The 23,619-nt window shown below is 43.0% G+C and overlaps 1 protein-coding gene across 2 annotated transcripts in view; it reads left to right on the forward strand.

Moving 5' to 3' along the window:
• CCDC93 (CCC complex scaffolding subunit CCDC93) overlaps window positions 1–23,619 on the forward strand; it is an 82,677-nt gene that overhangs the window by 38,299 nt on the left and 20,759 nt on the right. For both annotated transcript variants that reach the window (XM_019748226.3, XM_088794433.1), the window contains 6 exons: window positions 9,922–10,038; window positions 15,438–15,500; window positions 19,422–19,495; window positions 20,654–20,735; window positions 21,627–21,698; window positions 23,231–23,284. In XM_019748226.3, coding sequence (XP_019603785.3) covers window positions 9,922–10,038; window positions 15,438–15,500; window positions 19,422–19,495; window positions 20,654–20,735; window positions 21,627–21,698; window positions 23,231–23,284 — 462 coding nt within the window. The remainder of the gene's footprint in view (window positions 1–9,921; window positions 10,039–15,437; window positions 15,501–19,421; window positions 19,496–20,653; window positions 20,736–21,626; window positions 21,699–23,230; window positions 23,285–23,619) is intronic.

The following is a 23,619-nucleotide window of genomic DNA, read 5'->3' on the forward strand; positions in this document are numbered from 1 at the left end:
GTATCTTCGTCTGTAAAATGGGAATGAGTGCTTTCCTGTCAGGTGTTGTGAAGATTAACTGAAATGTGACCAAAATGCCTAAAATACTGCCTGGCACATTATAACTATTCAACTAATGGTAGCCTTTATTTGCATTTTTATAGTCTGCATTTTCTAGGTCACATCAAATCCTAAACCTTTTCTATGTTTTCACAATTATTTGAATACTAGATAATCCATGTGTTACTACAGCACAATTCATTCAACATTTCCCTGTTGTTAGACTTTTAAGTTCTTTCTTGTTGCCATTATAGCTAAAACTGAGGAGATAGTTTCTGTGAAAAGATTTCCTAGGAGTTGATGGTTGGGTTATGACTCCTCTGTGTCAAATAAGTTGTAACAACATAAATACTATCAGTGATGATGGGGCTTCGCAACATGGCCCCGACATTTCCAGCCTTGATTGTTCATTGGCCTCCCTGGCTACTCTATTAGCTATACAGTGACACCTCTGGACCACTGAGAACTTGAATATGATTTCATGTTTTTGTTTGCTCTATTTTCTGCTGTGTGAATTGTCTGTTACAGCCTTTGCTCATTTATCTTTTGAATGTGTGGTATTTTTGTTGGAAATTTGAACACAGTATTCGAATTTAAATATTTTGTCACTGTGATGCAGGTATTTCTCAGGCTGTTCTGTTTTTGTATTGCTTTTCATCACATGCATTTGCACAGGTGAAAGAGAAAAGCAGCCCTGACACCTGGTGCTCTCAGCAAGGCCTTGATGTGGCTGCAGCTGGCCTGCACTCACATTAGGCCTCGGTGTTAAACATAAACAATTCCAAAGAGCATCAACATCAGACAAGGTCATGAAGACAGAGGCAAAAACATGACCATTCTCCAGTCATGTCTGAACATGGACTAAAACCTAAACAAATCCCCCAGATGACCAAACATCCCCCTTGATTGGCATCATGTAGGCATTCGTACCTAAATCAGGTCAACCTTTTCTTTGTTATTGTTCCAAATGACAGAGTCTTAGTTTTTCTATGGGTCTGGAGAAATAATCCATTGCATTTCAGCACATCTTTTAATCGTGTTTAATTCTTTAACCTCTGTTGAGTTCACTTTTCTTTAGTCTAAAATGTAGATCCACCCTAGTTTTCCTATTCCTACCCACTTAATACCATTTATCAATAATTTCTTTATGCTCACTTGGAGATAGTTTATTATACTTTTGTGTTTTATACTTAACTTAAACAGTATATGGACTCTTATGATTTATTGGTTTATGCTTCTAGTTTTATGCAAGTTTCATGATAATCATGTTTATTTTTTTAATTTCCTTTGTTTGTTTGTTGGCTATTGTTTCATCAATGCTCCCCAGCCACAGACCACTAGGAACACACCTGTAGTTGAACAAGTTGGGTTTGTTGCTGGTTGTAGTGGGGGAGACCACACACCAGTGGGGAACCATGCGGCATCTCAATCAGGAGGCGTTGGAAAGCACATACAGGATTCAGGCTTATTTTAGGTTATTTGAGGGAAAGTTCAAAAAAGTGGGGCTTTGATCTGTGTTGGATGCTTTAAGGAGGGGCACTTTAATGCATGGGCATCTAAATCAATCTTATCTGTAGCATGGGAATGAATCAAGATTAAATCTGTGTACTCATATTAGCCAATCAAGGGGGATGTTTGGTCATCTGGGGGATTTGTTTAGGTTTTAGTCCATGTTCAGACTTGATTGGAGAATGGTCATGACCTTGTCTGATGTTGATGCTCTTTGGAATTGTTATGTTTAACACCAAGGCCTAATATGAGTGCAGGCCAGCTGCAGCCACATCAAGGCTTTGCTGAGAGCACCAGGTTAACTATCAGATATCAGCGCTGCTTTTCTCTTTCTCTGTTTGTCTATTTAGTTATCTATTGCTGAATGGCAGTACTACCACAAATGTGGTATGAAACAGCACACATTTATTGTTGCACAGTTTGTATGGGTCAGCAGTTGGGTACAGCTTAGCAGGGTTCTTTGTTTCAGGCTCTCCAGGTTGCAGTGAAGATGCTGCTAGGGCTGCAGTCTCATCTGAGGCTCAAATGGGGAAGATCTGCTTCTGAGCTCGTAGTGGTTGGCAGCCTTCAGCTCCTTGCTACCTGTTAGCTGAGGTCAGCAGTTCTTGCTGGCTGCCTTGTGGAGGCTAATCCCCATTTCCTTGCCATGCAGGCCTACCTAGCATGGTCACTTGTTTCATCAAAGCCAGCAAGGGAGAATGCCACCTCACAAGGCAGACATTACAGTTTCATGTAACATAAGTATATACATTCAATCACATATATCCCATCACCTTTGTTGTATTCTGCTGTTGAGAAGCAAGTCACAGGTCCCACCCACATTCACAGGGAGGTATTACACAAAGGCCTGAACATCAGGGGGTGGAGACCATGGGGCTATCTTAGGGCTGTCCACCACAACGTGTTTTTCTCTTTAATCTTACTTCCATACATTGGGCTGAAACCAGGCACTAGCGATTCATCTAAAGTCCATGCCCCTGCCTTCAGTAATGAAACCTTTGGAAGTAGAGATGGGATTGAGGAATGCCCAGGAGGGAAGCAATTGGTGATACTTGAGAGAAACCCAAATTCTGCTCATATCAGGATGGGTTTTTGCTTAGGGAAGAAAAGCAACAAGATAGTATTGGGAGGATGAAAGTAAAAATTATTTTGTGACCAAGGAATGAAACAGCCTGCCTGGTACAAGGGTTTGGAAATTCAGCAGGCATTGGGATATCAAAATGAGGTAGAAAATGGGTGCAGGCTTCTTTATCACTTGTAAAGTTTGTAAGGTCTTATAACAGTATAACATGATCAATAATCTATGTGTTTCAAAACAGTTCTCTGAGATAGGTAACTCAACTTAATATGGATCCTGTAAAGCAGCAGGGAAGAGGAATGTGAAGAAACTTCCAGATATATAATTCATGAGTGACGGTAGGCTCTCAGCCAAGGAGCACCATCTCCCTTTGTTTCCAAAGGGTAATACCCTTCCCTCCCAGATGTGCTAGATGAGGCACCACTGTGCTTTTTGGTGTTGATGGCTAATGTGCCCACTGCGTCTTAACATTCATTTTTATAGGGAAGGAGAGTCTATTAATGTGATTTGCAGAAAAGTAGAAAGCCTGACTGTCCAAAAACACGTCTACTCTAACTATCCCCTACTAACTTGAGCCAGAAGAAAGGGAAGGAAGCTGAGCCAGGAAAGGCTGGGCCAGGGAAGGTCCAGGGTCCCTAGAAGGGCAGAAGAGTCAGTCGTACCAATTCAACAAGACCGTTCTCTCTCTGGCAGTTAATTGGAAGCCAATATTCTGTCTTTGAATGAGATCTTTCAAGAATACCTGGGGAATCTCAGGTAATTAGAGCTGGGTGTAGCCACAGAGAGGTAATGGCCAGGGTATGGTCAGGGATGTACATATAAAAACACAAAGGAAAGAAAGTCTCAAGGGAATTCAGACAGACACATTTGATAAGAGTGTATTTTGTTCCCCTCTACCATGATCATTTTTATCCCACTTTATAATGCAACCAGCAGAGAAAACTGGCAGTTGATTAGAAGGTCGGGAGAGTTTAAAACTAATCAAAATTTAGAGATTAAGGAACTGGTAAATCTGGAAATAATGATGCTAAATATATTTGTGTTTCCTAACTGCTTCAAGAGTTCCTAAATTCTGAGTGACAACAGGAAAGAGAATACTATTGGCTAATGAACTGTCAATCTGGTGGGATTGTCTCAAGCTACACAGCACAACCTACACCTTTCAGGCTCTTTATCAAATTTGGATAAAGACATAGGAATTAGTTTTGTCAGATTTGAACATCATTTTAAGCTAGAAAAGAAAAGGTGGCCAGTACATTGGAGAATAGAATCAACGTTCAAAAATGTCTTAGACTGAAATTATGAACCCAAACAAATATATTCATTTTTTTAAAAGAAGGTAAATGTGAACTATTTTATTTAATTTCAGAAAAATCAGTTGTACAGATTCAGGATTTGGTGAGGATACCATCTGGCCGGACAGTAGTTCATAGGGATACAAGTGAGAGGTTGTGAATTTTGTTCACACTTCCTAAATATTACGTACATTCTAGGCAGGGATGCTGTATTGCTAACCTTGGGACCTATGGCTGTGCCTTAGACTCGGAAATGTCACAAGGTGTGATCAAACAATACAGTGAATGGTTAAATTAAAAAAAAAATTATTACGGTAAAAGACACATTGCCATTAATCCCCCTCAAAATACTCCCCCTCACTATGAACACACTTATCCCATCGTTCTTGCCACTTTCTGAAGCAGTTCTGGAAGTCCTCTTTCGTGAGTGTCTTTAGTTCTGCTGCCGTGGCTGCCTCCATGTCCTGAATCATTTTCACTTTGGGGAAGAGCCAGATGTCGCACAGTGAATAAGGTGGATGAGGACACACTGTCATGTTTTTATTTGACAGAAATTGCTTTACCAGAAATGACACAGAGCATTGTCATGATGGAGGATGATTTACAGCACACTTTAAAGCACACCTTCTCTCAACCATAGCTCACACCCGACTGACTGCACCAAACAAGTTGAAACTTGTCACACACTGTTACTAAGGTTTGACGTGCCTTAGGGATCTTCCCATATTGGAGATCCTGCCTTACTGTTGGATGGCATTCAGCAGCAGCAGTCACCATATTTGTTGATCACAATGGAAAGGCTCCATGTCACACATCGCTTCTGGTACAGCAATTTCTGTCAAATAAAAACATTATGGTGTGTCCTCATCCACCTTATTCACTGGATCTGGTACCATGTGACTTCTGGCTCTTCCCCAAAGTCAAAATGACCACGAAAGGTAAACATTTTGAATCGGTTCAGGACATCAAGGCAGCCACGACAGTGCAACTAAAGACACTCACAAAAGAGGACTTCCAGAACTGCTTCAGAAAGTGGCAAGAACAATGAGACAAGTTTGTTCGAAGCAAGGGGGAGTATTTTCAGGGGGATTAATGGCAGTGTGTCTTTTACTATAATATTTTTTTTATTTAAACATTCACTGTATTTCTTGATCACACCTTTTACATAAATGTGGGTCTTTGAAATTCATGGGGTTGCACTAGTGGGAGTCAAGAATATTGAAAAGAACATTTATGTGTCCGGTTTCATTAACAGAAGCAAAGTGTAGAACGTCAGTGATGATCCCATTTTATCTGCAGTACTCAAACTCCATCTGGAGTGCTTGGAAAGGTCACTTTGGAGCTCAGTATGTCCAGAGGATAGTGGCCAAGGTGGTGAAAGGTACTGATGATACTTCTTACAGAAAGGAGAGAGGAAAGAGCTGTGGGCACTTCCAGATAAGATAAATTGAACTGTTCTGTGAGGGAGTGATTACATTTGATCTCTGCTGCTTCAGGGAGGAATGGACGGGCACTTGTTTGAGTCTTTGCAGGTCTGATTCTGCTGTCTGTTTCTGCTGGCTTTTGCTCATGATACTTTGACTTTGTGTGTGCATTTGATTTTTGACTGTGAATTCATATTCCTTGAAAATACATCTGTAGGAATTCTTTGAGGCCTAGAGTTGAAGCAGTGTTCTTCCCAAGGGTATTTGCTTTTGCTTCTGGCAAGCACCAGGGGACACCCCGGACCAAGTCTGTTGTATACATAGTCTTGATTTGTGGGTTTTTAGACTATCCAGGTAATTTGTGACTTCAATTCCAATCTGTTGTTATAAAATCTCATTGCAGATTTTTTCCCCTCTTAACATTTGTGTCAAGGTTTATGCAAAGCAGGTGTTGAATGGCAAAAAAAAAAATCAAAGCTTGAGATCACCTGGTTTTGGCAAATATCCTCAAGAAAAAAGCCAACTTCAGTGGGTACACATTACCTTCCTGGACTCCCACTTTTACTAGCCTTTATTGGCCTTCCAGGATTTCTTACATACTTGCTAGCTTATAGATTTTTGAAAAGATTTTAAAAATAAGTATTTTATATTGTCTCTTTACTTGTTTTCAATAGGAGGGTCCGTCAAGGTGCCAGAAAGTGAAGTTCATCTGTTCAGTGTAGAGAATTTCTGGCACCCTCATGAGATAGGGATCTTTGTTACTGACAGGTTAGTGACCATAGTTTGTGAGGGAGGGGGGTGGTATAGGAGAGATTCCTATATTAAGAAGACTGGTATGTAGATAACCTTTTGGGTCTCTTTCATTATAAAAGTGTATAGTTTTAGTTGAAGTAATCATTTTTTGTTTCTCTGAGGGATTTACTATTTTGTACTAGACTAATATTGAATGACATTTAAATCTGGTTCCCTTAAGGATGGAAATTGTGAATGTGTGAGTTATTAGAAAACATTGAATCTGCACTAGAAGTCATCTAATCTATGCTGTGGATTTGAAAGCACGTTCTTAATCTGAAATTGTTGAACAAAAGTAGATTGGTACTATAGCCCTCGCTCCAGTGTAAACAGAAATGGAATATTTGTAGATGGTTGGTATTCTTTGAGAGCTGTTGCACTTTTTAAGTAGAAGTCAGGGTTTTAATTTGTTTTGTCAAGGATTTACAGTAAAGCCCCTTTTCCTGTTCTCCACCTGGACAGCTTTGTCTCGTCCTGGAAGATCCAACTCAGTCACCTTCAGTGTTCTTCCCACTGTGGCTGCCGGTGAACAGTGTCCAATGAGACATACTGCTTTAAAAACCACTTTCTGCCTTTATCAGTCTCACTCTTTTGGCTTTGAGGAGGGTATTTGAAAGAAATGCAAAACTTAAATGGCTTAATTAAAAGTATGTTTGAAAAATAGAGCCATCAGCTTTCCATTGACTAGGCTAAGAACTCTCTTCAGTTCAGCTCTGGAATAAAAAGATTTTATCTGTACAGAAATAACTTCCCACTAAACAAAGCAGTTTGCACAGCTCCATCTCTAGACTCCAAGGCACGTGGAAGAACTCCCATTTCTATGTACTGGGGCCTGTTCATGTGCACGTTGTTCATTTTAATCGGGCTGGGGGTGTCAGATACGGAAACAGTACTGATTATCCCGCTATCAGTGCACACGAACCCTTTGCAGATGTAAATTTCAGGGGCGCCACAGAGCAATGCTAATTGCTGCCTAGCAATTAGGGAAAGGAGTTTGAAAGCCTATGTTTGCTGAGAACATACACTGTCGTAACGGAGATATAATCGTACATTTGTACAGAGATTTCAAGATTCTTTCTGTATACTGCAAGTATCTTCTCTCAGTATGGTTCTCTGAATCCCTGTCTAGTAAAAGAGTGGAATCAGAAAGAGCTTCCCCCTCTCAATGCTATAGAAATGATGGGTGGGCCCACTCCATTGATTGGAGTTCAACGCTAATCAATGATCGGGACCAATACATGATTAGTCCCAAGTGAGGCAAACCCTTAGATTAAAATACTGGTTCTCAAAATTTTTAGTTTCAGGACCCTTTAAGAACTCTTAAAAATTACTGAGGTCCCAATAGCTTATGTATTAATTCATCCACAAATAACAATAATAAATACATTAATTATGTAGTAACATCAAAACAATGGTATTATCACATGTCATGTAATATCTGGAACTTTTCACTTTATAATCATGAGAATAGGAAGAAAAGGTATCTTAGTATTTTTATGAAAAGGATTTTGACCTTGAAGACCCTCTGAAAGGGTCTTCAGGGACCATGTGGTTAAAAATTTAAATGGAGAGAGAGACAGCCAGCTAGCCAGCCAGCCTGGAAGCCTTCTCTCCAGATATCCAGATAGCTACTGGTGTTCCTGCAGGAAGAGTGCTTGGAGGTGAAGTCGAAGGTCACCGTTTTAAAACAAAGCTGTGGTGTACCAGGCACACTGATAAGAGGTTGTGGAAGCTGGGTGGGAAATGTAGTTTTCATTCTCTTAGAACCTTGGCCATAAAAGCAGTTAAGGAGCAGGAGAACCTGCTGAGAGTTGGAGACATCATCCCAGGCCCAAGGCGCAGAATTGCACGGAATGAGTGTGTCCTTAGCCATCAGACTGGAGGAAGTCTGGGAGGTGAGCGAGACACCGATCCCCTGGGGCCTGCCTGCCCACTACTTGGTCTGGTCCAGAGCCAGACAGGCGGCTGGAGATCAGGGTACTCAAGGTAATCCTACCATCAGAGACATACCATGGGGGATAGTACCTGTGAATGGGGAATTCATTCATTTCAGATGTCAACAACTTACGAGATAGAAGGCTTATGTGATTCTGCTAGTAAAGTAAAGTGCTCTGAGGATATGACAGTGACACTTTGGAAGTCAGTGTCAGGGAATCCAAGTTGGATGTTAAAACCCAAATCTGAAATTATAAGAGAAAAGCTGTTAAACATGTAGCAGACAAAAGTGGCCAAATAACCCAGTTCAGGGTGATGCACTCAAAGTAGAGGAGATATAATTAGTTAATTATAATTCTGTTTCTGATAAGTGATTTGGAAATTGAGAGGGGCTGGTCTTTCCTCTCCCCGCTCCCTTTTGTGTACTCTCAAATAATTTTCAGGAACAATTCTCCTTCCCCAGACTACAGGTTGTGAATATCTTGATGTGTCCAATTGCATCTTTAAAAGTTAACTTCAATTCCCAGAAATCCAGATAAGCTGGAGTATGTTAGTTGACATTTTCCAAAATCCCACTTTTCAAGGCTAGATAATGTTATAAAACCAAATGCTTAGTTTTTCTGTTTCCTTTATGGCCTACCATCCCACAAGATAGAAAATGATATCCCTTACTGGTTTATGCTGCCATATCCTGCTGGTTGTTTCCCACCTCCAGAGTTGTTAAGCAGCAAAAACTCATCTGTTAATGATGTGGCTGAATTATTCAGATAAATGGTTAGCCAAAATAAATGGTGACTATACCATCTGATTTCCCGTCCTCACTTTCTCATCTCTTTTCCCCATGGGTAAACCTTCCAAACTTCCCAGTCTATGATCACTGTTACAACATACAGGAAAAGTCAAATACCCAAATAGTTTTGTTGCACTTGGACTGAAAAATCCATGATTCACTTGGAATTGGGATACTCCTCCTAGTAAAAAAGGAAATGTGGTTATAATGGGCATTTAACTGTTTAATAAAACTATGATCATCCAAGAAGTGTTCTAAAGACACCTGTTGCAACAGAGTCAGTCAAACTTCTTACTTCCTTTCCTGGGGCTTCTCACTGGGGTCCTGAGGCCTATGTTTGTATTCAGTACCTACACACCAAGCCGCTTCCTTCTTCGCGTGGTTTCTCAGTGATGTTGCACGTTCACTTCATCACCCAATGCAGAGGTCTCTCCCTTACTTCCAGTCCTGACAGTCTCTGTGTCCTGTCCAACCTTGCTTCTCCATCCCCTCCTCACCTGTATAATTCCAGGAGTTTCCTTCTGGCCTCTCTCAGCAACTTTTATCCCTCTCAAATCTATGCGCTGTGAACACCAGAAGAAGAGAAATAAGAAATGGTTAAAAGAGCCCATGGATGGGGAGAAATAAGTTGAGAGACTGTTGCTTTTCATTGGGAGTTTTTCCGAATGGTTAAACTTTTTAACCAGATGCTTATGATACTTTGATGAAAGTGAATCAATTCATGATTCTTGATAACTCCAGAATGTTCTTAAGCAGATGTTAATGTGACCATGTTATTCCTCTATTTAAGACCCTTTGATGATGTCCTGTTGCCTATGAGATGTCAACATAAGCACAGTTATCAACCCCTGTACTTCTGCACATGCTGTTCCTTCTGCCAGCAGTGCAGGTTCTGTTGATAGGAATTTTGATCATTCTGCCAGAATCATCTTCTTGGGACCAGAGTTTTGCACAGGAGCCTGCGGTGCTCTGCCCAGGCCGAGCAGGGATGGGGCTGTCTTACATGAACCAAGGTGGACTAATTAAATCCTTTGGATTTGCCCTCCATGTTTTCTACAGCAATCTGAGCTGGCAGCTGAAGAAAGTCCAGAAAAATTAGGAACTTCCCAACTACATCGTCGGAAAATCATTTCCTTGAACAAGCAGATTCTGCAAAAGACCAAACATCTGGAAGAGGTTAGTGTTTTCTTTTTATAATTTTATTCAAGTAAAATGAAAGCATTCTTCAAGAAGGGGGAAACTGGGGAACGAGTTACGATCTTCGTGGGAGAATGGTCAAAGGAGGTTCCAGAACAGGGTAAACATACTGTGGCCCTTGCAAGAACCCAGCCTCCAGTTGTTTTTGTAAATAAAGTTTTATTGTAATACACATACACCCATATGTTTATGTATTTTCTGTGGCTGCTTTCAAGCTTCAGTGGCAGAGTTGAGCAGGTACAGCCAACGTCACATGGTCTTCAAAGCCTAAAACATTTACCTTCTGGCCCTTTACAGAAAACGTTTGCCAACTTCTATTGTAGAAGAAGATGACAGGGCAAGAATAGCATTTATTAATCCACAACTATTTACTAAGCGCTTATATGTGCCAGGCACTAAACTAGGCTGTGGGGACGTATGAAGAACAGGTTACCCCTGCTCTCGGGGACCTTAAGGTAATAATGGGAGGCATACACTAAACAAATCGCATCCATCATCGTTAGTTACAGCTGTGATAAGTGCTGGAAGGAGAAGTCAGGTTGCCGAGAGCATGACTGATAGGGAGACCTGACTTAAGCTTGGGTCAGAGGACTGTAGCTGGAAAAATGAGTGAGGCTGGCTGGGCAGGAGGTCTGCATGGGCGGTGGAGGGGCTTGGGTGAGGACTTGGGCAGCAACGGGAACTAATACCTGGTACAGGAAGCGTCTTGGCCAGTTTCTGCTTTGTGGCTGGAGAGTCATGAGTGAGGCAGCTGGTCAGCAGAGTATCCTAGGTCATGTTGTGGACAACGGAAGCCATTGGAGGGTTTAAGTAGGAGAGTGGCGTGATCAGATTTGCATGTTTCAAAGACCATCCTGTTTGCTGTGGGAGCATCAATTAATTGCACTTGGGTGAGAAGGGATTCAGGAAGAACGGTCAGGAGGCTGATGCAGTAGTCTGGACATGAGCTGGTGATGGCTCTGACCAGTGGCAGTAGGGGAAATGGAGACCGGATAACTTGTAAGACAGCTTTAGGAGATATCATTCTGTACTACTTGATGATGGATGGGACTGTCTTAGGAAGACCTTCATATATTTGCCCTGAAAAGTAAAGAGGAAGCTAGGGAGTTCGATTCTGGAGCAGTCATTAGAAGATAAAAAGATGGAATTTGCTTCAGTTGCATTGGCAATAAGATTTAACAGAAAAGTACATGTAGCAAAAGATTATGAGACTGCATATGGCTTTCTAAACAGTTCACCAGTAGTTCCTATAATAATTGATTTTCCAAAAATGGATGCCAGTTGGCATTTTGAAGTTGTATATTTTTCATCTTTTCAGGTCCCACATAATAAAAAGATATTTATCAAACGGTCTTACCCAGTCATTTCTTCGATTGAATTTGTTCTATTAGAACTTGTTCTGCCACAGCGAACAAACAGTAGGTTGGCTTTGCCAAGCGCTCTGGATCATAAGCAAACAAGGATGCAAAGGTTGACTGTGATTTGCTTTCCATTTGACAATTGGTGTAGACATTTTAATGCTCAGTGCAGAGAATATCATCCTGACTCCTGACCCTTCCTAGCAAAAGGAACCTAGAAGTGGTTGGTCCAAAAACCACTCATCACAGAATCAAGGACGAGGCTGATCCACATAAGGTCTTTATGCTCTGAGGGAGGGTCGTCCTGAGGATATCACGTCCCCTGAGCCAGAGCCTCAGCATGCATAGAGGTTTGCTTCCAACGGCTGTCTCAACGTGGAGAGAACGTTTCGGTGGCAGTCCTGGCCCATCCTCAGCCCAGCTGAGGGGGAAGCCTCTCTGGCTCTCGGTCCGTTTGCCATTGGTTCAGAACCTGTGTTTACCAAAAGCCTGTTATATCTCAGGCATGCTGCCCAAAAGGCAGCAGCTGTCCGTAAAGGACCCTGGTCCTTACCGCTGTGCTTGGTGTTAGTAAAGATGCCCAGCGTGTGCCGTCATACCTGGCTGTGGAACTTGGTCAGCTGTGTGCACAAATGAGGTCGGGAGGGAGGGATTCGCCCACGGTCACATCCCACATTTGAGTTAGGGGTCTCAGATGACGCTAAAATGTGCCGAGAGAGATTACTTCAAGGATGAAATGAAAACACAAGCAGGAATGCACTTTTTATGAGCCACAGCTTTATGCAAATGTAAGAAACAAAAGATGAGCATGTTAAAGGCTGAGATAATTAATTTTGTAAAGATTAAAAACCAACATCAACATTTTTATAAGCATTTTTTCTCAAAAAATGATTTGAGCTATAAGAATATGCATTTTTTTCCAGAAACCCATTGCTAACACCCATTTTAATTTGGAATGTGCTATCAAAAAAATCTGAAGCCTCTAAACCTTGTTACTGTCCCTATGTTTGCCCTGCCACAGAAGGTTGCTCACCCCCAGGTCAGCTCGTCTACAGCATCTTCTCATCTTCTACTAGTATCTGATTTTGTCTGCTGGAAGCCACAGGGCAGCCAGCAGCTCGCCCTTTGTGTAAGACTTCAGGTCTCTGGAACTTGGGTCCTAACCCCTTCCACTCTCGGTCTCCTCGACTGCCTCCCTCGCCAGCCCCTCCTGCCCTGTGTGTCCACCTCACACTTCCTGTGGGCACGGAATATGAGTCATAATGAGAGTATGTGTGAGTGTGTGCGGGCGTGCGTGCGTGTGTGTAGTGCACGCACTACAACACATTTTTTTCCTGTCCCTTTCAATTTTTAAATGCTTCGACCACATTTTTTAATTCTAGGGATTATACAAGCTTACTGTAAATAAACCACATAGTATATAGCTATATAAAGATAAAAATGCTACACTTCTTAGAGCTAGCCTCTATTTTCTCGGCCTTTGCAAATATTTGGGGACAGTAGGTTGTCTGGTTACAAAACTGTTTTTTACTTACCCTATCACAGATATCTCTCTATTAGTAATAATAATGGCTAATAAGGACCTTTTTTTTACTGAGTGCTTTTTAAAATTAACTCATGTGGTTCACACAGTGTCCTTATGAAGGAGGTATTGTTACTATCCTCATTTGACAAATAAGGAAACTGAGACACAGAGAAGTGAACTAGTTTTGCCTTTGGTCACACAGTGGAACCAAGATTTGAACATAGAGATCTATCTCATTCTTTCTAATGACTGTATAGTGTGATACAGTATATATGTCCTGTAATTGATTTATTGTGTCCCCTGTTCATGGGTATGTAGGTTTTTCCAGGAACTTTTTTTCCCAATTGCAGATTTATGCTACCATAAATATCTTCATACAGTCATCTTTGTGCAAATACGTAAATATTTCTTTAAAATAGATTTTAGGAAGTAGAATTGCTGGCTCAAAAAATATATGCATTTTCAGTTTTGCTAGAAACTGTCAAATTATTCATCAATTATCTTACCAATGTATACTTCTACCAATAGTATATGAGAGAATCTAAACTTTAAATCCAAGAACCTCTCCCACAAGATAGTACAGGTGGAAAGTAACCAAGGCATGGAGATAAGAACCCTGGAGACGGTCTTAGCCCAGTAGAGAAATGGGGGCGGGGTCAGGAGGAGTGCAGAACACGTGATGGCCTGACAAGGGGATATGCTGCGATGGCCCAGAACTGGAGTGCCGCTGGGAGATGGCTGAGAAGAAACCTGGATTGAGGAAGGAAGGGAATCCAGAAAGAACGTATTAACCGTCAGCTGAATCGTGCGCTAAGTCTAGAGATCAGTGATGAAGGAGAAAATGGAGGTAGAATCATGGAGGATGCTAGCAAAATGAAAACTAAGCCTCGCCATTGGGACATTTCCTGTTTAGGAAAATATGGTCAGATGAGATGAAGAAAACTCTTATTAGTCAAATTAATTAGAGAAGAGATTAGTCTTCCCTTCTTAGCCACTACCTCCCTGCCAAGATTCAGTTTGTGTGAGTCTTTGCTGGTGAAGCCTGCCTTGAATTCCCTGACGAGTACGGTGAATCTTTCCTGGAGTCGCCCCTGAGCCTCGCTCTGCTCCTGCTTTTCTCATCCTTTAATCCCCCGTTTACTAGTCCAGCTCCTTAAGGTCAAGGCCTGTGTCATGCTGCTAGTCTCCTCCCACACACCTCATTTCAGCAGAGCACGAGTAAAGGTCAGGTGGGTGGATAGATGCAGGGCTGAGAGGTAGGGAGGAAGGTGGGGGACGCAGGTGGGAAAGGCCCGGGACGCCTTCCCGGAGTCCCAAAAAGCTTTGAGTTAAATCACTAGGGTTTCAAAGAAGGGGAAAAAAGCTTTCTCCAGAAAACCTCTCATCTACCAGTTACACAAACAGGTTAGTAAAAGTTCTCATCGCACAGATGGCTCCCTTTGAAACAGGAGAAGCGTCTATGGCCATATCACCTTGAATGCGCCCCATCTTGTCTGAAAAGGGAGAAGCCAGAGTCCTCCTGTGTCCCTTCTTGATCACATCTGCTCTCTGCTTGAGTTGGTTTTCTGCTAGGCCTTGTTGGATGTATGACCACTCATCAGTCTGAAGACTGCTAACAAGAAGCATGATTTAAGGAGTAATGATTTCTGAAGATGACATAATTCTCAATAGGTTGCTTGCAGGTTCAAGGGTCAGTGTGGCAACTTATTTTGAAATATTCGTTGAGACGTAGGATAAAATTTTTCATCGTTAATTTGTACACAGGTAACAAACAAATAGTCTGACAGTGGTTTTTGGCCACTTCCCCTTTTCAAAAGTAGAAATGTACAAACCCTTTGAGCTTTCTTAATGGAATGTTTTCAGATTTCTAAAGTTCGTAGACATACAAGGCTACACCTTTATAGTAAGGAAAAGGAAATGACATTTTCGAGATGTAAGGTAACAATTATGTAACTTTGACAGTAAAGGTAATTCATTTTCTTTCTCTTACTATTGAAGTCCTGAATCTTTTCTTCTGTCTTGCATTGTTGGCCAACGAGTCTTATTCTGTGCTAGAATCCCGAGTACTGAGATGCAGTTTGTATTCTGTGAATGGGCAAGTTGGTTAACTGAATCTCTGTAGAGAAACAGAGAAAAATCAGACCTGAATTTGAATCCAGGCTTTATCAGTTATCATCTCTGAAGCTTTAGTCAAGTACCTTAATCCCTCTGAGTCTTTCTTTCCTCATCTATAAAATGAGGATAATGTCTTCTTCCAGTGAATAGAAGGATTCAGTGATAGGATTTATGCAGAATACCTAGTACATCACCTGACATGCAGTTGATCTAATCATATGAGTTTTTTCCTTCATTTATTGTTGGAAACCTTTCTAAAATTCCCACCTTTAAATCTTTCCGAGCTTCTGTTTTCTCATCTGTGAAATGGGGGTGTCAACCATATCTGTGTTGTTGTAAGGATCAAATGACAGCAGATGTCTTCTATCTTTCCTTTACAGCTGCAGGCAAATCATACCAACCTACAAGCCAGATATGATGAAACCAAGAAAACGCTGACAGAGGTGAGTGGGTTTTCCTTCCTCCCTGGGCCTCGTTAAGAATCATTTTGACCTGCACTGTTCATGGAATGCCGTGTGTCGTCGGTCTGTGTGGAGCGATTATAATCCCCTTCTCAGGGCTCAAGTCCATTTTGACAGTCACATGACAGTGCCTGACCCAGGCCATGAGTTTTCCATGCTGACGTGTTCTAAACCATCACCATCTATCTAGGTGGGAGAGGTCACTGGGGCTGTAAGGGTCAGGACAGGTTACCTAAAGAAGGCAGGCCTTAGGCCGTGGCGGGCCGCATAGAAGGACATAAAGGAGCCTTCACGGTACATAGCCCCTGCGCCTCAAGCAGGTTGTAGGATAGCTCCAGGGTACTGAACTCCTTGAGAGAGATGGTTTCTGGTTGGAAGACGAGAGAACCAGGAGTGACATAATTTGCTGTTCAAAATTGCCGGTGAAGCTTAGGTGTGATGGGTGAGGGGCTCTCAGGAGGGGGAGGGGATTGCTGGTATATTTTGAACCGCACTATCCGTTTTTCCAGCCCAGGTTGCAAGTGTGTCATCTCACATCGGCATCAGAGTGTTGCTTACCTCCCACTTGTGATTTCCTGGGAAACCAAGCGGAGAAAACAAGCACCTCTGATGCCAGCTCTGTCATGAGGGGAGTGGAGATATTTCTGTCTCTTGCATTTCCATGAAACTGTTCTCCTCTGGATCGGAAAAGCTCTCACTGTGGTTTCGGTGCTTGGGCTATAGCTGTTCCCCGTACAAAGGCCTCACTGCGAGGGCCCCCATCTTCTGTGTTTCCCTGAAAATAAGACCTTGCCGGACAGTCAGCTCTAATGTGTCTTTCGGAGCAAAAATTAATATAAGACCCCATCTTTTTTACTGTAATATAAGACTGGGTCTGATATGATATGATATGATATGATATGATATGATATGATATGATAAACATAATGTTATAAATATAATATAATATAATAATAATAATATAATATAATATAATATAATATAATATAATATAATATAATATAATATAATATATAACATAATACCAAGTCTTATATTGATTTTTGCTCCAAAAGATGCATTAGAGCTGATCGTCCGGCTACATCTTATTTTCGGGGAAACAGGGCAGTACTTTCTGGACCTGTGGGAATCACTGATCCTCAAAGATGTCTCTGAAACCAAACCAGTCCCTGTGCTTTTTTTTAATTTCACATGAAAGTTGCCCATTTAAAATTCTTATATTTATAGCAATATGCAGTACTTTTAAGCCTGACAAAGCTTTTTAATTCTGACCTGGACTAGTCTCTTTGCTGATGGTCAGAATATTTAAAAAGGGCAGGCACAGGAATCAGACTAAATTTTTTCAAATTCTGTCTAAAGCTACATGTGTTGCGTTTGGACAGATCAGCTGTCTTTCTGCTGTTCTGTGACCACATTCCTGTGGATTGCTTAGATAGCAAACTCCTGGGGTGGAATTCCTGCTGTGGTCCTACTGTTAATGCTGTGGACCCCGTAGCATAACATTTGCCCAGTCATAGATCAGTCTTTGTATAACAGTCTGGAAGAGGTTAAAAGTAAAATATCCTGGTATCAATTTCCTAAGACACTTAAATGCCTTAGGATATAAGCCCTAAGAGGCTACGAAGTGGCTTTTTGTACTGAACACTAAATCAAATTAATTTATGTGCTAGAAAGGTAGAGGGTGTGATTTAAGTCAACAGTGAGTGCTAGTCTTTCTGTCCTGAAATAATCATGATTGCCCACGTTACGGTATGTGGACTGTGCTTCGGGCACGTCACTTGTGTTAGTCCATGAGTCTTTCCAGCTGCCCTGACAGCACACTGTTATCATCCCTGTCCTGTGGAGGGAGACACTGAGGCAGAGCCGCCATGCTGGCGGTCGGGTGCCGAAGACCTCTCAGAGAGCTTCCTGTCTTGGAGGGAAGTCACAGCAACCCCCATCTGCAAAGATTGCAAGCTGCATGAAACCTAGTTCTGAAAAACGTAGGAAGAAGCCTGATTTTGTTAGGATACTGAAGACCAGGCCCCTGAAGAAGTAATGAACTTTGTCTTTGCACCTCAGTCTCCTTATCTAGTCACGGCAAACTCTGGGCAGAGTGAGTACTCCGAACCCTCTCACACCAGTGTTCCCAGGTTTTACCTTTTCAACAACACCTGCCCTTCCGGGATAACTTGGGGGCACTAAAAAAATGGGAGACCTGTCTTTCCAATAAATTTAGGAAAAGGAAAGCAGGAGTTAGGAGGTAGAGGACAGATGACAGTGCGTGACACTGCGGGGAGGCCACAGGGGCCACGAGGTGCTGGCCTGTCCACTTCTCAGTTTCAGAAGTCACAGCTTTTCTTTCCCGTGTGTGAGGCTTATTCTTTTTACTCTATGCCGTATCCTGTCCTGTTTCTCTAAGGCTGTTGATTGTCTGAAGTTTTTCTCGATCGACAAACTATTTCTTCAGATCAAAATTCATGTTCCATTGACACACCTTTCTGATGGTTTTATCTTGGCATCAGGTGTGTAATAATTCTTGGGGGTATGCCTGTGTTTGATTCTGAAATTTCCTGTTGGCAACTGTGTGGATTCTGTATCCATTTTGTGCAGCCTGCTCCATGTGACTCTTCTGGAAAAGTGGGTCCTACTCTGGTAGGATCAGCCAGTGGTAACTGATATTCGGGGACACGGAACTCTCCATTTCTCCTGAGTATTGCGGACCCTGGGGCCCTGCTATGCCTCTGCAACTCGAGCATCAGCTCTTGGGTTAGCAAGGAGCCAGGAGGGGTTGCTTAGCGCAGCTGGCTGTTCCTGCCACAGACGCCAGCCCTGCAGACCAGTCCTGCCTGCATCTGCTCATGCCACACAGCAGGCCTCCTCAGTCCATTCCTGGCTGTGGCCATCTTTCTGTCCCTGAGGTACCCCCTCCTGGGGTTCATAATAACAGTCTGGATTTTTAGGACTTGAGGCAAGAAGGAGTTGCTGCAACTTGTGCCTGGTCTTTTGTTTGCAACTAGAATCCTTGGAACTCTTTTTTAACTTGTTTTTTTTTTTTTTTTTGAATAGGTAACACATTCACGTGGTTCAAAATTCAAAAAGTACAAAGGGTGTATTCCGTTAACTCAGCCACACAGTTACCCTCTCCAGAGGTAACCAGTGCAACTAGTTTTCTTGAATCTTTTCAAAATAGTGTTTTCGAATCTTTTCAAAAATACCTTATGCATATTACAAGTAACATGTATTTTCCTCTATACATGTATACATGTGATGTATACCTTCTTTTATACTTATTAGAAGCATATTATACTTGTGGTTTTCTACCTGGTTTTCTTCATCTAAGAGTAGATATTAGAGATCATCATAAAACAGCTGCCTTTTTCTTACTTTTTTGAAATAGCAGGTTAGTATTCTATTGTATGATACAACTATACACTTTATAATTTTTACTTTATTTGTAAAGTGTCTTTAAAATTTATTATTTAAAAACCTCACTGTCTGACTCAGAAAATAGAGGTGACATTATTTAGGAAGACAGGAGATTTAACCCTGTCCCTGTTAATAGCCATAATAATGGCATTCCGAAATGTCAGCCCAGCTCTGTCTCACAGCCGCTCCTTTCATTTCCCTCTTCCTGCTGAAAGGCACCTGCTGTCAACATTACTTTGGACTTTTCACGCTTTGTGGCTGTGATTGTAAGCCGCTGCCAAGGTTTCTTTAACCAGCAGGACGTGTCAGGAAGGGTCAGGTTTTGTCCCTCCACCCCCATCCTTCTCTTCTTGTTCACCTATTTCCTCAGTGTCCAGCTCAATCCTGTGGGCTCAGCCAGCTGCCAGAAGCGGTGTACAGGTAGGCCTGGGGAGGAATGGAGCGCTCGCTCCTCCACTCAGACCTCTAGCAACAACGCCTCCTTCTCTCTTGCAGTTGAAGAGTCAGAGTGAGAAACTGGACAAGGAACAGGCAGCCCTCGAGAAGATAGAGTCCAAAGCTGATCCAGGGTAAGGGGTTCAGCATGTGTGTGTTTTCTCTTTGAAGCAAGTGACTTGGCCAGTACCTGGTGGCTTCACTGGTTGGCGCACAAGATGAAGGAGCCGGGGGTCATGCTTCTGGCTCGTCTGCACAGGTCAGTTACCTCCCCTGCCGACTCAGACTGCGCCTGCCACTCGGCATGCGCTGAGATGTGCTGCTTGGCACAGAGGTAGCCCTTTCTCCCAGTTCTCTGGGGACCGGAAGCAATGTGTTCTGGGGGCTTGTGTTTTCATTTTCCTGGTTTTAAAAACTAAAGAATACATTCACGGTACAAAAGGGCATATGATGAAGAGTCTCCCTCCCACCCCGGCCCCCCAACCACCCACTTCTCCCTGGAATCAACCATTGTTACCAGTTTTCTTAACAGCATTCGCTTTAGCCATGTCTCCATGGGAGTAAAGGTTGTCTTTTTCTGCAAAAAAAAAAATGCTTCTGGTTTTGTTTTGTTTTTTGTTTTTGTTCCATTTAAATTAATTGTCATTAGACAGTTTACATATAAGCAGCACTTACATTTGATGTTTTTGTCACCACACCACTTGGGGGGTGAAATCTCCTAAGTATCACTCATTTGAATGAAGTTGTAAATCAGTCCGGCACAGATTGAGCAGTTTTGGGTTTGATAGACATTTTTAGCCAAGAAGTACCCACAGCTTACTGGGCTTTATAATTAGAAACCCTTCTGTCACGATACAGAGCAAAGTACTGCTAGATACTTGATGTTTTTATTTTCAAATGAGTGTGTTTAATGACCTTTAGCAACTTGTTTCCTTTTCAGAATGGATATTAAAAATGCTTTTCCATACTGTTTGTTCTCTGACTACTGTCAAGTAATTGGTATCATTAAGTACACCCAGTACTCTTGAAACTCATTGATGTTTCTGCAGGTGACATTTTAATTCTGGATTCTGGTTTGTTTGCATGTAGGCTAATAGGCTCTGGCATATAAGTGAATAATAATGTCAGCTAAATGGTAGTCTTTATCATTTGTGGAGAACCCATTAGATTCTTGAGAGCAACAAAAGCAAATTAACAAGGGAGTCCCTTTTTAGCTGCGGACTTGGTTTTAGCTGTGATTCATAAAATCATAATGACTTGCCATGTGTCGTTTTTCGGTCTTTTCTCTTCAGTATCCTACAGAACTTGAGAGCACTTGTAGCCATGAATGAAAATCTGAAAAGCCAGGAACAGGAGTTTAAAGCCCATTGTCGAGTAAGTGTGGCTTGGTGTCTGCAGACATTAAACCAGGACTCTTGTACAATCTCTTGCTCTCCCTCCCTTTGTCCTGCTGTGGAATCCTGTCCAGGTGCAGTTGAAAAGGGAGACTCATCAGGCAGTTACCTGTCAGGTGTGTGAGATAAATAGAGCAATGTGGGAGGTACGCTCCAAGGACACCAGAAGTAACCGTGTGTGCCAAACCCCAAATTTGAGAGCACAGTCTTAGAGATTTTCTAATTTACAAATGCATTTAAAAGAAAAGTCTTATGAAGTATAAAGCAATAACATCATATAAAACCAGGGCTGTCGTGAAAACCTGGAATGTCTCCTCATGGTATAAGCCCTAGGTCCTGCCATCTGGGAACTTGGTGCCTAGTAGTGGAGGTGACGCATGCACAGCTGGCCATGACAACCGCAGCAGGAGATAGGAGATGAGACCCGTGAGGTCTGTGTGCGTGCCAGAGGAAGAGAGGCCACTCTGGCACAGGAGTTCTGTGGAGCTGGCTCTTACTTAAGGGCAGGTGAGGCAGGGCTCCAGGCTAGAGGGTAGCAGAAAGGTGGCCAGGCCTGTGGGGATGAGGAAGAGAGAAGGCCGATTGGAAGTGGGCTCCAGGCTACCCATGCCTTTCATGTCCTGGCGATTACTGTGTGCCTCACCAGCCCTCCAGAAAGATAGGGCCCTTCTCACCGGTACAGCTGCCTGCCGCCTCCCGGAAAAAGCTTTCCCAGGCTGAGAATTGGAGATCAGGACAGCGAGTTCCTAATGGACTTTTTGTCCTAGCATAAATTTACAGAATGTGAAAATAAGACTCTGAGTCAAGTTAAATCATTGTGTGCAGTTACTAGCTTCTCCAAGGTTTATGAATATTTATGTCCCTTTTAAAGGAGGAGATGACGCGGCTACAGCAGGAAATTGAAAATCTGAAAGCTGAGAGAGCTCCAGGTGGAGAAGGAAAGGTAAAGGCCCTGAAGGCGTCCTGGTGACTGAGGTGCTGTTGTGACTTATGTTTTGAAAAGATTTCTAGATGACTAAGCAGCAAAAGTCGGATACTGTAAAAGACTAGTGGCCTCAACCTGGTCCTCTGAATGCACATTTCTCAGCAAGAGTTATCACTTGATTTTCTTAGACTTCCATCCCTCTCCTTTCTCTTCCTTCTGGTGCGTAAACAGCAGCAGTGTGTGTGGACGGCAGCCGCCCCAGACAGGAATTACCAGATTACAAGTCTTCCCTTTCCCCCCATTTAGGGCAGGGGTGTTTCCAGCTAACACCTGAGCTCTGTTTCCCTCTCAACCTATTCTCTAACTTTGGTGCCAGTTTACTCACTTCCCTCTCTACTCCTGCCCAGGGTCATGCCCCACCCTTAAAAGGCAGCAGTGAGGGGCGGCCGGATGGCTCAGTTGGTTAGAGCACAAGCTCTTAACAACAGGGTTGCCAGTTCGATTCCCACATGGGCCAGTGAGCTGCACCTTCCACAACTAGATTAAAGGACAGCGACTTGGAGCTGATGGCTCCTGGAAGAACAAACACACTGTTCCCCAATATTCCCCAATAAAAAAATAAAATAAAAAAATAATAAAAGGCAGCAGTGAGCAGGAAACAGAGCAGTCTTAGATTGGTATTGGAGCCCCTGCAGTGCGGGAGCTTTTGGGCTGAAGGAGCACATTTGGCTCTCTGAACAAAGACTTGATCTCCCAAGGAGCTGGTGTGAATTTCCATCAAGCGTTAAATTATCATGCAAGGATGGGGAAAAAGTCTGTTTCTCACCAAGTGAGATTGTAAGGTTCGCTGTGTTGAGCTCCCACCTCACACTTGATTCAAAGCTTACTTCCTGAGCACTGCTGTGCTTGGGATGTGAGAGCTGGACGTAGCCTCAGATCTCAGTGATTGCACCTGCTCCCTTGTGGAAATGGAGAACTGGGGGGTATGGGGTGCAGGGGAGACTTGCCCAAGCCAACCGGCACGCGCGCGCACACACACTCACACTCGTGCACACACCTAGTGAGGGACTGTGCAGGGCCTTCTCCCTGCTGTGCTGGGGTTGTGTCATTTCAGCCAGGCCACACAGCTCTGCTCACCTGTGAGGAACAGCAGAGTTCCGTGCAGTACTGTGGTGTCCTGGGAGCATCAGCACACAGCCTGTCCTTCCAATTGTTTCTAAAATTTGGAACGGTTGACGCCCAAATCATCAGCTCAGTCAGCTTCTGAGTTTGCACAAATCACAGACGGTTAGGATCCCATTTCTCTTCTCAGCAATCACATCTTGTTAGAGGGGCGATTGCTCACATTCAAAGTCACGTTTAGCTTGTTTGTGTGTAACTGACAGACGTTTAAGAACAATTTAAAATCTGGGGGCTCACACAGGGGCTGTTCCCTTTCTGTTCTCTGATCAGACTTGGTCCTCCACCCCCACCCCTTCCTACATTTAGACCCTCAGCTTCTATCCCGTTCACCTTATTCAGAAGGTGTTTCTTACTGTTTATCTTTTCAGACCCTGTCCAGTGGAGAGCCTAATGATGCCCTCTCCCCTGTGATGACTCATAATGTAAGTACCTGCCCGTCTTCTGGGCTGCCAGTGTCCTCTTCGGGTGTGTACTCTCAAGAGTTTCTCATGCCTACTTCAGTTTTCTCTATGGCTGCCTCCTCATCTGCGGGCTCTCGGGGACACATCTGGCCCCTCAGATGAAGGCAGGATCTCACCAGGGACGGCCCTGAAGGCCACCCTTCTGGGGGGTTTTCTCCCAGCACCTTGTGTAGGCTTTCTGTCTTGACTGGCACCACTGCTGAGAAGGGGCGAGGCCTGCATTGGCCATCCGTGCGGGTCACACCCCATGGGCTCCTGAGGGGTGGAGGTGGTGCAGAAGGAAAAGCTCCTTTCTT

The sequence above is a fragment of the Rhinolophus sinicus genome, chromosome 17 (assembly GCF_057876585.1).
Source record: "Rhinolophus sinicus isolate RSI-liver-muscle chromosome 17, RSI-T2T, whole genome shotgun sequence".
Taxonomy (NCBI): Eukaryota; Metazoa; Chordata; class Mammalia; order Chiroptera; family Rhinolophidae; genus Rhinolophus; species Rhinolophus sinicus.